Raw genomic sequence first — 16,850 nt, 5'->3', positions numbered from 1 at the left:
CGGACATCTCTTATCCGGTTCATATTCTGAGTTAGTTTGTCTCTGCTCCCACATCGGTTCACTATAGTCATCTCCTTCGTGTTCTTCGATATCTTCGGGGCACGATCTCTCACCGTCTATTCTTTCCTAGCTCCAGTTCTTTACAGCTTCAGGCCTATTCGGATGCTACGTGGGCTAGTGATCCTTCTGATCGCCGTTCCCTTTCTGCTTACTGTGTTTTTCTTGGCGGTTCTCTCATTGCCTGGAAGACGAAGAAACAGATTGCAGTTTCCCGTTCGAGTGCTGAGGCTGAGTTGCGAGCCATGGCTCTTTTGACGGCAGAGGTGACCTGGTTACGGTGGTTACTTCAGGATTTTGGTGTTTCTGTCACTACACCGACTCTGCTCTTGTCTGACAGTACAGGTGCTATTAGCATTGCGCGCGATCCTGTGAAGCATGAGCTCACCAAGCATATTGGTGTTGATGCTTTCTATGTGCGTGCTGGTGTGCAGGATCAGGTTATTGCTCTTCAGTATGTGCCTTCCGAGTTACAGTTGGCGGATTTCCTGACGAAGGCCCAGACTAGAGCACAACATGGCTTTTATCTCTCCAAACTCAGTGTTGTTCATCCACCATAAGTTTAGGGGGGGGGGGGGTGTGTTAGAGTTATAATATAAGTCATGTACCCCTTTGTATTTATCCCGTTGTATAAGGGGTTTCCTGCGTATGTTCCACACCTATACATGTATATATATCAACCTATGACCTCATGGAAATACAAGTTGCTTATTCCTAACAATGAAGAGCACGTGGAAGCGGCAGAGGGAATCATCGATGGCTTGTTGTCTCAAAAGAGCTCGGCCAGGCAGTCCAGGACTCCTGGCCAGGACCCATGCTTGTCTACCCGGAGGCTGCACCCGATCCATGCATTGTTGACAAGCACGTCAACGCGGCTGTGGTCGCGCAGCACACGTCACACGACGCCGGTGGCGCGGACGTTGGAGATGACGTTTAGCTTCCGAGCTGCTCAGGTACGAGGACGGAGAGCGACACTGCGCCGGCGGCTCCTTGGCTGAGTAAAAATACGTGGAAGGCATGTGCGACAGTGCGAGCACCTACGGCTGCCACCAGAACGAGCTTGTACGCGTACGTGCTGGCGAGCAGACAGATGCGTGCGTGCTGGTGGTGCGCAGTTCACCGCCGTTGCCCCAGTGCACGCCCGTGCCTTGTCCGGGCTCGAGGTGCACGCACGGTGACCGAGCTTGAGGAGCAACGCACCATTGCCAAGCTCCAGGCCTCCTACGTCCTACCCCGCCGACGCCGCCAGGCACTAGCGCCTCCAGGGAAGCAGAGACATGGCTACCAACGTCCACCGTCCACTAGTAGAAAAACGGCTTTTAGTACCGATTCGTAAGCACCTTTAGTACCGGTTCTGGAACCGGTACTAAAGAGTGGGGACTAAAGGTCCCCCCTAGTCCCGTCCCGGTTGGTAAGGATTTTTTTTATTTTTATTTTTGAAATAAAGCAAAAACAGCCAGCCTACTGGGCCGGCACGGCCTGCATATGACTAGAAACCCAATCTCTAGTTGGGCCAGGATGCAGGCCCGTACGGCCCAGTAGGCCCCACAGGGCAGAAGACTTGCAATAGGCGCACAAAGGCCTGCTTAGAGAGGAGCTCGACACGGTAGCCACGGCGGGGCTTATAAACCGGTGCGAGCTTCTCTCAACTAGCGAGGTGGGACTAAACATTATGTACTGCGGGTGGCAGCGCACCACCTTTAGTACCGGTTGGTGGCTCCAACCGGTACTAAAGGGGGGGGGGTTCTTTAGTACCGGTTGGAGCCACCTACCTGTACCAAAGGCCACCACCTTTAGTACCGGTTGGTGGCTCCAACCGGTACTAATGACCCCCCCTTTAGTATCGGTTGGAGCCACCAACCCGTACTAAAGGCCATCACCGCTTTAGTACCGGTTCGTGGCACGAACCGGTACTAAAGGTTCGCCACGAACCGGTACTAATGAGCGCCGCCCGCCTGGCCGTTGGAACCGGCATTAATGGTCACATTAGTGCCGGTTCAATACTAAACCGGGACTAATGAGTTTCACATTAGACCCTTTTTCTATTAGTGGTCGCTGCTCCATGCCTCCATGCCCTGGACTCCATCTTCGTTAAGTCTCGCACTGGAGTGGAGTCTTGCACTTGCACGATGAGGGATGCCATCCTCGTTAAGTCTTGCACTGAAGTGGCGGTGACGTGGCAGTCAAACCCAGATGACGTGTCAAGTTTTAGTCAAAACCATGTCCACATCAGATGAAAACCACCAGAAGCGGTATGAAGGACCAAATATATCCGGTTTGAAGAGTTGAAGGACTAAGTTTTGCCGGTTTTAAAGTTGAGGGACCAAACCGAGACTTTCAAAAGAGTTGAGGGACAAAAAATATATTTTTTCCATCTTTTAAATTAGGTAAAAAAGTCTCATCCTCGTTTTACGTAGTTGAAATATGTTGACCATGTAATGAATTTGATTCAGATTAAATGAAATCATTCGGTTTGCATAAAATCCATCCTTTTGTTCAAATTTGCTTCGAAAGGATGAATTTTTAGGGTTTTGGGGAGATGCCCTGAAAGTGACAAGCCGGGTGCACAAAAATGTACGTATACTCGGACGATGTGGCCAAGGAAGGAACCTACCGCGAAGTTTCATGGTTCCTGCTCATCCATCACCTTTCCCATCTCGTCTCACGCAAGCCAAGCACCACCTCTCCCATCACCTTTCCCATCTCGTCTCACACAAGTCAGGCACCACCTCTCGGGCTCCTGCTCATAGCCATCACCTTCCCCATCCCATCCCACACGAGCTAAGCGCACACAGCAACTGCCACAGATCCACGCCAGGAAGGACTCCATCGGCTTCTCTGCCTCACCTCTCCGCAGCAAGCAGAGCAGAGCAGGGGATGAAGCGCGTAGTGGGGAGCCCGGGGACATGGAGCGGCATGGCGCTGCGGCTGTCGCAGTGCGTCTTCGCCGCCGCGTCCGCCTTCGCCATGGCCTCCGGCTTCGGCTACTCCAACTACAGCGCCTACTTGTACTAATTCCATTCCCCCGCAAATGCTACTTCTTTCTTGCCACCTTCGTGTGTTTTCTTGCAAATTCATGAGCATCACTCTCAAGTAGCATCTAGCATGCTCTCCGAGTTCTACTCTTAGGTCGGGTGAGTTTTACTCTTTCTTTCAAGGGAAATTTTTGGGGAATAAGGTAGAGACCCTTATTTAAGAGTACTCGGATGAGGCAGATTTAACGCCTTCCAAGCAGGGTGATGCTTTTTTCTCAATTGAAAACCTGGTGATTACTTCTTTGTGTGCAATAGATTCTGAATGTTCTACTAAATCTCCTCGGCATTGAAAAAGCAAATCAATTAGGAAACTAATTCAGTTGCGCAAATTTTTGGGGAACACATGGATAACTTCTTAAGCTATATCTGCTAATCAGTCCACATGCATGTCCTGATTGTGTGCTGGTGTGTGGCAATGATTTATATTTTTCACATCAAGTTCATGTCATTGAGACTATGAACTGCATATATAAAGTGTTCAGTTTCTTGACTACTAGTCAGAATTGTTTGGCTCAAGTATGATTTGTTGACATCATCTAACGAGTGTAATCTTGTCTCCCTTTATTTCAGCTACATGAGTCTAGCGTTGATCCTGCAGCTGATGTGGAGTTTGGGCCTTGCTTGTAAGGATATCTTTGCTCTAAGGAATAAAAAGGATCTTCACACCCCAGATAATCTATTCATCATTGTTATGGTTGACTGGGTAAGTCGTTCAATTTATCTCTTCTATTGTCCATGAGCTACGTCTGAATTAACTGAAGGCATGCACTGAAGCAATTGAACCCAGATTTTTTATCATTAGTTCTTACGAACAAAAATTCAGGTTATGTGCAACTTGTGATTTTGTAGTGGCCAAGTTCTTGTTCTGCCTCCTTCTCTAAGAATAAGGTAGTCTTAAAGAGATTTGTTTGCACAAGCGCTCCATCGAACTTTGCTGATGAATTGTCCATTTGAGCAAGAAATTTTAGCAACCAATATGCTTTGCATGACTTTTTGGTCAACCAACGGTATAGTTTATGAATGGTTCTTTTTTCCTGTTATTAGAACTAATGGCTGTCATTTCTCATAGCCAAAGTTGTTACATCTCACAAGCACAGTCCAGATACCCTGTGAAATCAATTTTTTACTTGAGCAGTTCTTGGAATCTTGAGCTAGCAAAGGTCTATCTGAGTGAAAGCATCAATTGTGAATGCATTGCAGGTCGTGGCGGTTTTCATGTTCTCAGGAGCCTGTGCCTCCGCGAGCCTGACAATTTTCTTCATGTGGGATGTGCACTTCTGCGAGACATACTCGAAGCTGGCCTGCCGACAGTTCGCGCTTTCGGTCGTCCTGGCGTTCATCACGTGGTTGCTGCAAGCTGCGTCTTCTTTCTCCGCGTTCTGGCTACTGGTTTCGTTCTACTAGTGATCTCACGTGCTCATAATAGCCGTCACGTCATGCTAATTGTCAGTCAGGACTCAGGAGAGTAAATTGGCTGAAATGTTCTCGGACACTTGCTAGATTTCATCCCTTCTTGGATAGATGGATTGTCTGTTTGATAGTAGCTCATCTTTATTCTAGGAGTTGGTTATGAGCGCCTTGTGGTGGAACAGTTACTGCTTGATGATGTGGGATTCATTAATATTAAGAGTAGCATATATGGAGATAACTCGCCATCCAAGGTACCCGAAAAATGCTCTGGTTATTGTGTGTCAGCGTTGCTGACAAGGTGACCCCATCTGCAAGCAGCGACCAGCCTAGGGGTACGTGGCTGGACTCGCGCATCCTGTTTTGAATGAATCAAGTCTCATCTTTATTAGATGCCATCTGCTATTTATACAAGGGAAAGGACACCACTGGAAAAGGTGTCTGTTCAGAGGAGGTGCCTGTTCGGCGGGAACCGACGCGGCAGTTTTACAACGGCCTGCGGTTAGTACAAGCAGGGATTAATCCCATAATTAACACATGGTTAATTAATTGTAACACTCCCCCTAATCAATGCTTGATCTTGTGAGCAGACGTCATCTTGATAAAGTCTCCTCCAAAAACCCTGTGGGAAAAATGAGGATAGAGGTGTTTGATATGTTGCCAAAACTCCTTCAAACCTAGTAGGAAAAATAAGGAGAAAATGCCGCAACATATAATGATTATTGTCTGTGTAACTCAATATGAGAAAAACCCATAGAGTTTAGAGGACAATAAATATGTCTAATATACTTTCTTAAAAACCCCGGTGGGGAAAACAGAAAATATGACATATGTTCTTGTGTTGATATTACCTCGTTAAAAATCTTTATGAGAACCTATAAAGTAAACTCATGAAGGGAAAAAGAGTATAATATGATGCTTTCAACAGGAACAATTCAGGAAGATACTCCCCTGATTCCTGCATATTCCGAAGTCGTTATATACCAATTCCATGAACACATTTCTAGAACATAGAAGTTGGTAGAGACCTGGTGAACAAATCAGTCGCATGATTTGACTTGCAAGATATGCAATATAGCGATATTGCTTATTATGTAACCTGTTTGCATCCGGGCAACACAAGAAACATTATCCTTGAGATAATGGTTGGTGGATGTAGCCATGAGGTCTGTCTCGAAGACTCTTCATGAGAGGGCTACCACACCTAGTAGGAACACTAAGCTTGTCTACGATCTGATATAGTGGGATCTGATCGATGTATCCAATGATATCGGTGTTCACATTTCTGTGAAACTGAAAACCAGGACAAGATGTTTGATGCCTTGGAGATATTGAAAGATATTCTTGAGTACCAACCAATTGTGTTTGGTGGATCCAATGACATTAAGGAACGTTGAGTCCCAATATTTCATTTCCATCATCTCTTGGTCTAAATAGATCTTTCTCTACGTCTAGAGAATGAACCACCATGAGAGTTATGGATGTATAAGACTTGTCCACAATGAATTTCTCCAATATATTTTGGATATAGACAACATAGTGTACCAAAATGTATGAGTGAAGGTGCTCAAGTTGTAGTAACGAGCGGTATCTTGGTTTTACCCAAATCCTTCATTTAAACTCCGTCGTTTAGATGATTACATGTATCGTCATTGCAGGAGTAATCACTGTGTATGACAGACAAACATGGATAACCATCATTGTAGGAGTAATCCTTGTGGAAAGGAACTCACTAAGTCGGTTGTACCAAATGTACCGACAACAATAAGTCATATGGTGACTTACTGATTTTTACACAATGTATGTTGCATTTTGTATTTCGATTCAAAATTGAGATTCCATTGGAAATCAATCATACATGTCTGAATCTAGTGAGCCACATGGATATGTGATCACTACAGCTATCAACTGCAGAGATAGATGATTTTGTACTGCCAATGATATAAGTTATCGGAATGAGATTCCACCTCTGGAGAATAGTTAGGTATCTGCGTAAACCCTTGTGCTACAATACTTGCTCTTTGTTTCACCACCTCGCTGTTCTCAATTCTGTTTCCAGAAGAAAACTGGTGTAGGTATTGCTTATGAATACCTTCCCATTATTGAGCAAGATCATTTCTACCTAGATTATACCCTTTGCTTGAGTTCAGTCCGAGTGTTGTTCACACTTTGCCATGGCCATGGTCTTTGGATCTGAATTATTTAAAAGGTTTTTGCAATCTAGTTGAGAAATGTATGTCGACAATTGTAGACTTCCGGTTATATGATTCTCCAGAATCTATATATCAATATATAGTTGATGGAAATATCGTTACCCATGGTGACTGCTCGCGATTTCCCAATGCGATTGAGTCGGGTATTCCGATGTCCCCGTCATTGTGTGCACTATGACCTGGGTTGGTGGAGGTTTCCCGTCCACTGGGTGTATACTACCCATTAGGTGTCTGCCAACGTGAAGTTGACTTGCATTTACTGATTCACAGGCCTTGATATCCTTGCTTGCGAGAAGCTGAATCCTGATGTACTTCCGCCATACATCTCCCCCTGTTGCTTTGAACGGGGAGTGGAGTGGATTTTGTTGGTACCTCCACTCTTTCAGGCATACTTTTGCAGGATTGTAGGATTGTGTGACACCTTTATAATCAATAAATGAATCTGCAGGTTATTTGCAATATGTTGCAAATCTTCTGAACACATGGTTCAGCTCTTTGATTACGTGGATATGAGGCAGAAATGTGTTGAACATTCCACTAATTTCCTGGCATTCTTTATGGTACTTGAATTCTCCCCCTAATGTCTGGAAATATTCCTCATTGAATCAACATACTGGCCTTGAATAACTCCCCATGTGAGGGGCTTGAAGTATTGACGGTAATACAGTTATTCCTCACATAGATCCAAACTATATGTTGAGGGGCCAATGATGTATGTCGGGGTGATGATATCGGTGTGTAACCGAATTACCGCAGAAAGGAAATACTTGGTAGATTTCCACGTATCAAAGATAGAGGGGAATAAAATTATGCAGTTTGGTCATGAGCGTGTAAAACTCCATGACTCCAACGTAAAGTTGGTAAGTTGCAATTTCAAAGTAAAGATCATGAAATGAGCTCAATTCTTTGGATGGGATTCTACCAAACCATTTTGAGTCTAGACATTAGGACAAATTGCTAAACTTCAATCTGAGGGCCATAGAAAAACGCACTCAAGGAGAATTCTGCAATGCTATCCATTCGATTTGCTTGAAACCGATGTCAGGATAATGAGTCAATGGTTTCGTGTGAATAAAGCACACTTGAGACCATCATGTAGATGTGTCTTTGGAATACCATGGATACCTGAATACTCTAGTCAATGGTTGGGAAAAACCACTTACCTCGACTTGATGCATTCAAGGAGTCTGAGTGGTTCAACGTAAACTTTAAGGTGCGCAATCCTTAAAATTAGCTTCCCTGTGTCATATGTAGTGCACACAAAATCCAAATATTGTTAGAATTTAGCATCATAATAATCATAAACCGATGGAATTGCTGATAGTTTCGGTTTCAACCCAATGTCTCGATGACCAAGGCGAGTATGCCAAGTTTGTCATGTACCAGACACTCCGAAAAACTATCTCGTATGCAACATGTGCTACGGGTTGTGTCGTATGTGTAGTACAATCCAGATGATACACAGGGAATGTGCTTGCCATATCCGTTGCATATAGTAAAGAGAAGTTATTTCTCTTTGTTGTCATCATAAGTTTCGCTATGGAAACTATTTTGACGGATACCTCCATAGTTTAGTAGGGTACGAATTGAACCTGAGAAGCAATAAAGCATCCCGATGTTACTCGAGTACCCACAGGGATAGTAAATATGACTCGGGTTGAGCCAACAAATACTTCATCACGTCTAGCGATTTTAAAATATCCCCTTTCTCTCAACGAGAGTGGAAATATTTCACTTCCCTGAGTATGGAGTTCGTGGTGCATATGTCCACAAGGCACATATGATCTTTCATCAGATTGACCCCCGTAGAAGTCTATATATAGATTTGAAGATTCTCAATATGAAAATCACTCAGATATATAGAATACATACAAATGTGTTGTACTAAAGTGCTGATACAATATATTGTGATACACAATATATGATGACAACAATAATCATGTTCGTATTAGAACATCAGAAATGGACATAAATTAATAGATCACTAAGGAGTTTGAGGGACTAAATGTAGTCTCCAAACATGTCAGTTGATGCATATCCAACCTTCATGTTCTCCGTGCTCATAGGGTCCCGTGACAGCTGGATAGTCATTTTATTGCTCGGTTCTAGAAGAACATCATGCAAACAACTGACTTTCATGATGGTGTCAGGTTGAAGGTTTGAAGTGAGCTTCAAACCTTTACCCTTGAGGTAATTTGTGTCCCGGTGGCGTGGCTTGGATTACACGCGCTATCCCATGAGAGGCAAGACTGATCTTGATGTCCATGACCCGCTTAAGCAAGTTCTGGCCATTGAGGGCAAGAGCCTCAAATTACTTAGCCATCAATTACTTAAAGGGGCAAACCAGAGATAATTAATTTACGAGTAGTAAATTAAAGACCATCATGGTTAGTGTTGTAATGAATTTTGCAAAATTGATGGGTATTTCAAGAAGTTATCTTGAAACCATCAGTGCGAACTTCAAATTGCTAAGTATGACATCTTGAAGATAATCTCCGAAAGGGAGTAGATCTCGCAGCACTAGGGAGTATAATCTGATGAAATCAGTAGGTACTCATTCCTAATGCCTTATGTCATGACTTAGTAAAATGTGTGGGAGAGCACTTTGTAAAGCAATCATAATGTCGAAACGACAAAATGTAAGCTTTAACAATAGTGGTGATAATCTGCAAAGCAGTAGATCTACACACTACCTTGTGATCTCAATACATCAATTTGACGAAAATCACTTTGAGTTTTGCATATCAATTCTTCCTCGTATTAAGTCAAAAGACTCAATTAAGATGAATTGATTTTTTATTTGCAAGAAATTGAAAATCTCAATTGCAAATAGTAGATGTAATTAATCTCAACATGTAGAATAACATGGAGATATATAACACTATAGTTTATTCTAGAATACAAGGTACTCTACAGATGTACATTACTAATGTAATGAATAATAATGGTGTTGCAAACTTGATCCTCAAGTGAAAAACTTGAATTGTATAGATCTCAAATTAAATGAGATCTTGTATCAAATTGCAAGATAATTCAGCAAAGTGAATTAATATTTTGCGAGAGAAAATTGATCTCAACCGCAATTATTTTGCGAGAAAAAAAAACTGTCAATCGCAAATCAATATTGTTGTGCGAGAAAACTTAATCTCGATCGCAATGCAGAACATGTTATAGGAATTGCTAGAGAGCAAATACGATGAACATGTCCCATTTTCACAGAGTATATCTGAAATCATCATTTACATATATTGTAAATGTGATATGGAGATATCTGACGGTTTCCAATGCACAGCCTGTGGCCTGATTTGATGGTCAATGCAAATACATAGCCACTTGTGCGGGGTTAGTGCATAACCAGAGGGCTACAATGAAAAAACCTTCAAAGAGATAAGGTTCCCATCGTTGTCCTGTGTGTGGCCTGTAATTAGTACACGAATCAATCGATTCGGTTAGCTTTACACAGGAGCCATCGCCGCCGCTTCCGGGAGATCCAGCCATGGATGCCTTCGCCTCGCGCGCGGTGCTGAGTTGCCTCGCGCCAGAGTTCGTCGACGTACGCTGAACGACGCCACGGGCACCGCGCCGCGTGCCGTGGAGGTCCGCGTCAACCTAGGCCGAGGGCCATGGCTACGCGAGGAGGACCGGGCCGAGGCCGTACTCGACGTCCCGCTCCGCGTAGCCGCGCACCAACCAGCCGGAGGAAGGAGCGCAGGTCGAGGGTCGCCACCGCCGTAGTCTGGCGGTGGAAACGACACCGTTCGCGCGCTGGGCCTTGCCGCGCCGGAGGAGGCCTGTGCCAGGTTCGGGCCTGGCCGACCGTCGGGGGCGGGCTGCACACAGTCAGCTGAAGGGAGAGCCCGCTCCATCTTCGCCACGGGCAGGACCGTGGCTGCAGGAACTCCACGCAGATGCCGGGAGCCGCGTCGGGCGCTGGCCGCCTCGCCTCCATCGCCCGTCTTCGTCGTCGCCAGGACGTAGAAGATGCGGGTGCGCCGCTGTCGAGGATTCGCTGTGGGCTCCGCGCGCCGGGAGGTCGAGGCCGGGTTGTTCCCCGCTATAGGCACCGAGTCTCCGGTCGGGAGGCGCTTGCGTAGCAGGCCGGGGTCGCAGATGCGCCGCGGTCGGCCGTGCCGGAGAGGGCCGCTTATGCGGCCACTGTGGACGGCGTCTGGGAGAAGGGGAAGGAGAGGGTGAGACCAAACCATGCGCTGGAGGACGCTGCGGTCGAGCGCTGACACCTGGGCTCCATCGCCTCGTCACCGGAAGATGTCTCGCCGCGAGCGCTCAATGGAACGATTCCGGTTCCTGCTTCCGCTTCCGGTTGCATCGCCTGTAAGCCATCGGCGACATCCGTAACCGCCGGGATGGCCTAATCTCTCGTGGCCTTCTGCTCTCGCCAGAGCGTGCTGATAACGTGTTTTGAATGAATCAAGTCTCATCTTTATTAGATGCCATCTGCTATTTATACAAGGGAAAGGACACCACTGGAAAAGGTGTCTGTTCAGAGGAGGTGCCTGTTCGGCGGGAACCGACGCGGCAGTTTTACAACGGCCTGCGGTTAGTACAAGCAGGGATTAATCCCATAATTAACACATGGTTAATTAATTGTAACACATCCAAGGCCCAGAGTGGGTGACAGGCAAGCCTGCGACTACTTAAGCACCAGCCAGCCACTGAAGACACCATCCAGAGGATCAAGGCAGAACCCGGCGGCGGCTACCTAGTTTATCTTCCTGTAGTTTCCCCTTCCGCAAGAACTGAACCCTGTATTGATCTGTATTTCTACTACTTCGGAGAGCTGTAATAGATCGATTCCCCTCCATTATCCATCACCTTACATTGTGCAATGGAATTTTATATCTCTTCAAACAAAAAGAATGTGTTGAACACATTTTTGGAAGGAAGTTCAGTTTAGTCTTTGCCCTGCTCTGTAGTTTCAACCTGGTTCATAAATTCAGAGGGAAACAATATATATTCATTGACAGAAAGGTTTAGGTCGTAGTTTGCAAAAGCATCCATTAAAAACATCATAGCAACTTCGTCGATTAATATAATTCCAAGCATAAAGGTATTCAAGGCCTGCACAATCTTAAACTGATAAAGGCGTACTAGATTTATTTGAAAGCATATTGCAAAAATCCAACAGCTCTTTCATGCATGCAGTTCATCGCCAGTCTAAAAAGGGCATGTTGGCGACAATATAAATTACTACTTGGTCCAGCAAACGTTAACAAGTTCCCAACAATTGATGTTGAACACAAATTACAAAACACGTACCTTTTTAAAGAAATTTATCAACTTTTTTGAAACACAAATATTTCCTAAATTTGTGAATAAAAATTTGAAAACAAGAGCATTTTTATAAATTCCAAAACATTTTTTAAAATTGTAAAAAATATTTGAAAACAATAATAGTTTTTGGTGTTCCAAATAATATTTCATATTTTTATCAGGTTTCAGGAAAAAAGTTCAAAAAGGAGAAATTGGAATTATAAAAAAGAAAAAGAAAAAAATTGAAGAAGAAAAAAAAGGCTTAGGTGTTGGCCCAACTAGTCAACGGCGTCGCTCCCATCATACGCTTGTTTGGCCGGCCCAAGCATTCGCGTATTTGGAAAAAGTTCATCAATTTTTTTTAAATTAACGACTCTGAACAAAATTCGCATGCTTTGAAAAATAGTTCATAAAATTTGAAAAGTGTTCATGCATTTGAAAAGAAAATTCCTGTATTTAAAACAAACTTTGTGAATTTAAGAAATGTTTATGAATTTAAAAAGTTCACGGATTTAGAAAAATTCACCATTTAAAAATAGTTCATGAATTTAAAAAATGAATAAAGTAAACTGAGAAAAGAAAAAAGATAGAAGAAACCGGACAAACCAAAACCCCAAAAAAGAAACCATACATGCTCTCATTGGTTAGTGCTATACTACTTGAAGAAGCAAAAAGAAGGTAACTAGGCACAACAAGAAGGTAGTCTAGTTGGTTACCGCGGTTGTACTAAGGCTACAACAGTGCAAAGGGTGTGTGTGGGGGTACTGCATATCGACGCGGACGACATACTTTTAAATGACCATCCTATCATTTATTATGAAGTGATATGAAGAGATCTCATCCGTTGATGTGTTTAGAGTTGCACAGAAGCAGAACTGATCAAAAGTCGATAAAAAAACTTGTAAGTTGAATGACCTACATGTTAGAAGGGACAGAGAGGGATTGGTGGAATTGATGTTTATTGCTTGAGCCCTGTGAGCATATATATAGGAGTACAATGACCAGCTTGGACTAGAAACAAGGCAAGAACAAATTCTAGTCTATCCTATACTTCATAATAATCAATATACTCAACATCACCCTGCAGTCACAATGATAACGACGCAGACGGCGAGACTGGAGAGAATCCGAAGGTAAGCTGACGAACATCCCCCCACGGTCGTAATGGTCGATGCATCGCTGAAGTTGTGGCTAGAGTGGAAACCGACGAGGTTGCTCAAGCAAGATGGTAGCCCTTTGTGCCATTGTCGAGGTAGCCGAGAGTGTAGGGGTGGTGTAGCCGTGCGAAGAACGGCATGGTCGATGTTGAGTCGGGGTGGCCGGTGTTGAGGTAGTCGCCGTGGAGCCGTGGGTGCAATGAGGCGCTGAGTTAGTCATGGGCGCAGTGGTGCCGAAGTAGTGGTGCGCCTGGAAGAAGACGTTGTTGACGACATGTCGCGCCGGGTTTGCCAAGTCCGGGGACACATCGTGGACGAAGGCAGCATCGGTGTTGCCAGCACTGGGCATGCATAGATGGATGAAGATGAAGTTGACGAAGCGCCGCAACAGGCTTGTCAGGCCCATGGACACGTCGTGGATGAAGGCACACATCGGTGTTGCCAGCACCGGGCATGCGTAGACTAGGGACCTGCATGAGCTGAATGCCATGTCGAGGAGTCGGAGGGGCCAAGGAGACTCGGCGACGGATGTCGTGCCAATCGGCGTGGGGCCGATGTCACTAATGATGGTCGGAGTAGACGAAGTGGTCGGGAAAGATGACGACGACGTTGGCGACGGGCTGGTGCTGGACGAAGATGAAGGGGGTGGATGGACGGTGCAACTTGTGTGAGCGAGCAGCAGTGGCCCCGAGGAAGAGCGGCGACCGCCGGTTAGGAGCGCGGCGACGATACTCGAAGTAGGCGAGGAAGAACCGGACAGTGTGATGAAGACCCGCGCGGAAAGTCATTGTGAAGCGGCCGCTCTACAACGACGTGAATGCGGGCGGTTGACCCGGGGTGGGAACGCACACACGGGTGAGAGAGTAGGGTTTTGCGTGGGCTAGGGCAGTCAGGAGCGGGCATAGCAGCGGTCCGGACGCCCGTAAGCCCCCCTCCCTCCAATTTATCTTTATTTTGTGGGGGTGGGGGAATGCGTCCGGACCGCCCAGTTGACTGATACAGAACTATGTTGGATGGCACTAACATGTCCGGCTCACACGGCCGACTGTATGCAGACGGACCTTTTTTCTTTTTGCGGGCAAGATAATAATAAGAGGACTAAAGGGATATGTTGGAACGAGGAGTAAAGGTGACAAACCAATGTACGTACGATGTGGTTACTCAGTTCAATTGAGTTATTACTTGCGTTCCATTTGTATCTCGAAAACCACCAGGCAGAGGTACCCTGCTCTTCCATCACCTTTCCCATCTGGTCTACCCCAAGCCAAGCGCACTGCGCACATAACAAGTGCTCTATGGCCACCTCCTGCTCATCATAGCCATCACCTTTCCCATCCCTCCCCACACGAGCTAAGCGCACACAGCAACTGCCACAGATCCACGCCAGGAAGGGCTCCATCGGCGTCTCCGCCTCACCTCTCTGCAGCAAGCAGAGCAGAGGCAGGCAGGCAGGGGATGAAGCGCGTGGCGGGGAGCCCGGGGACATGGAGCGGCATGGCGCTACGGCTGTCGCAGTGCGTCTTCGCCGCCGCCTCCACCTTCGCCATGGTCTCCGGCTTCGGCTACTCCAACTACAGCGCCTTCTTGTACTCCCTCCCCTCCCTCCCCCTACTACTAATTTCATCCCCCCGCAAATGCTGCTTCTTTTTTTCTACTGTAGAATGTCCTCCCCATTCGTGTGTTTTCTTGCAAATCCATGAGCATCACTCGTAGCAAGCTATGTGAGTGTCCTCCCTCTGTTGTGTTTGATCTGGGTTTGGAGGACAAGGCCACGTTACTTTGGTCGGAGCCCTTGAGATGGCATCCCTCCCCTACGGCTCAGTTCGATTCTTTCCAGTGTCTTAGCACTGCCGATCGAGCATTAACTACTATGTTTCAGTTCGGGTCTTTCAAGGCTTTGGTCTTGGGTTGGGTAGGAATAAGATAGAGGCTTGCAAGCTGAGCTCGCCCCAAAAGTTTCTAGGCTTAAAACTTCAATGCTCTCATTTGATAAATATCTCCATGACTACCTTCAATGCTCTCAAAATTATTAACTGGTACTTGTCCTGTCACCCACCAACTAGTACGTAGTAAATTTATGGCCTCACCGGAGCAGAAGAAAGAATATGGCCACAACAACAAGAGTTTATGGAAGATTTACAAGTAGGGGAGAGGGAGGGAGGGGGGGGGGGGGGGGGGGGGGGGTTGGATAATCCAAACATGCCTGCGAGTTAGTAGTACTAAGTTGTGTTTGAGTTTGTTTACCTATGAAGTGATCGGCGCTGCCATGTAATTAGGAATAGGTAAGTCTGAGTTTGGTACTAGTCATATACGTGTGAGTCTAGTAGTACTTGGCTGCGTCGGTTACTTTATTGGTTTCATAGTCGATTTAGGTATTAGCCGGTTACGTAGTAGGTTTAGTTTAGGCTGAGTCCTAGTCGGTTCCTGTTTGGGTTTGCTCCGATCGAGCGTGTATATATATATACACACACGATCTGGGCTGGAAGATAGTACGGAGAAAAACGAGAAAATCAATAAAGAGAGGAATTTAGAGGGTACGAGACGTGCCGGGGGGGGGGGGGGGGGAGGGCTAGAGGCCACCGCGATCAGCCATGCGGTTTAACAGGAGCCTGGAGCCAAACATCAACATGCCCTCGATCTTCCTCGCGAAATCTGCCCCTCCAAAGCACCACGTCGTCCCTGCAGCACTTGAGGGTAGCTTCCAAGGAGGGGGAGGCATCTCTGAAGACAACAGCGTCCCTCCGCTTCCAAAGGTGCCAGAGGCAGAGGAGAAGGAAGGATATGAGACTTCATTACACGACTTCCTTATTGGAGTTCTAAGATGGTTTATGCAGTGGATTTCGTTCCATCACAGAGTTCATGCTTATTTGCACGAGGACTACAAACTTGGCATCGTACATATTTATGTTCAATTGTCAAGAATCTGGGGAGTTTACTTAAACTTGGGTGTTCTTTTTCATAACAAAAACTGGAGTGTTCTGTTATCCTTTGTTGTCCTCTATTAATGTTTTCTGTGAACAACTCCTTATTTGTTCAAAAATGGAACTGAATATTGGACATCAATCATCTAATGAGTGTATTCTGGTCTCCCTTTATTTCAGCTACTTGATTGCAGCGTTGATCCTGCAGCTTATGTGGAGTTTGCGCCTTGCTTATAAGGATATCTTTGCTCTAAGGAATAAAAAGGATCTTCACACCCGGGATAATCTATTGTTCATTGTTATAGTTGACTGGGTAAGTCGTTCGCTCTGTATCTTCTATTGTCCATGAGCTACGTCTGAATTAACTGAAGGCATGCACTGAAGCAATTAAACCCAGATTTTTTAGCGGTACAGCTGTTGCATTGTGAGACTTCTACGTGCACCAGGCTGTTCTTATTTTTTTTTAGTTCTTAAGAAAAAAATAAATTCAGGATAATGCAAGTGTGCAACTCATGCTTCTCTATTGGCCAAGTTCAAGTTCTTGTTCTTGCTCCATCGAACTTTGCCAACGAATCATCCATTTGAGCAAGAAATTTTAATAACAAATATGCTTTGCATGACTTATTGGTTAACCAACGGTATAGTTTATCGAAGGTTCTTTTTCCCTATTAGAAGTAGAACTAATGGCTGTCATTTTTTGAATTCAGTAACATTTTTTGAATTCGGGAATATTTTTCAAATTTATGAACTTTCCTAAATACACATGATTGTTTTTGAAATTGACAAAGT

General features: G+C 45.3%; 1 protein-coding gene and 1 non-coding gene across 2 annotated transcripts; both read left to right on the top strand.

Moving 5' to 3' along the window:
* Positions 1-2,742: 2,742 nt before the first annotated feature.
* On the top strand, positions 2,743-4,765 carry LOC109762254 (CASP-like protein 5B3). The gene is made up of 3 exons (XM_020321078.4): positions 2,743-3,065; positions 3,663-3,795; positions 4,293-4,765. Exons 1-3 carry the CDS (start codon positions 2,935-2,937, stop codon positions 4,494-4,496), a joined length of 468 nt encoding a protein of 155 aa, XP_020176667.1. The 5' UTR covers positions 2,743-2,934; the 3' UTR covers positions 4,497-4,765.
* A 9,563-nt stretch (positions 4,766-14,328) lies between these two features.
* On the top strand, positions 14,329-16,603 carry LOC109762261 (uncharacterized). Its single transcript, XR_012181073.1, has 2 exons — positions 14,329-14,726; positions 16,242-16,603. It is a non-coding gene; the product is annotated as an uncharacterized protein (transcript).
* The last annotated feature ends 247 nt before the right edge of the window (positions 16,604-16,850 follow it).

The sequence above is a fragment of the Aegilops tauschii genome, chromosome 3, assembly GCF_002575655.3.
Source record: "Aegilops tauschii subsp. strangulata cultivar AL8/78 chromosome 3, Aet v6.0, whole genome shotgun sequence".
Lineage (NCBI taxonomy): Eukaryota > Viridiplantae > Streptophyta > Magnoliopsida > Poales > Poaceae > Aegilops > Aegilops tauschii.
The sequence above is the reverse complement of the archived record's forward strand: the minus strand, read 5'-3'. Positions and strand labels throughout refer to the sequence as shown.

What these genes read in the sequence shown, in the direction of transcription:
- LOC109762254 (XM_020321078.4), top strand. Translation starts at nt 2,935, where the DNA reads ATGAAGCGCGTAGTGGGGAGCCCGGGGACATGGAGCGGCATGGCGCTG. An exon ending in TCCAACTACAGCGCCTACTT is followed by an intron (nt 3,066 to 3,662) that starts GTACTAATTCCA and finishes CCTTTATTTCAG; the next exon opens with CTACATGAGTCTAGCGTTGA. An exon ending in TCATTGTTATGGTTGACTGG is followed by an intron (nt 3,796 to 4,292) that starts GTAAGTCGTTCA and finishes AATGCATTGCAG; the next exon opens with GTCGTGGCGGTTTTCATGTT.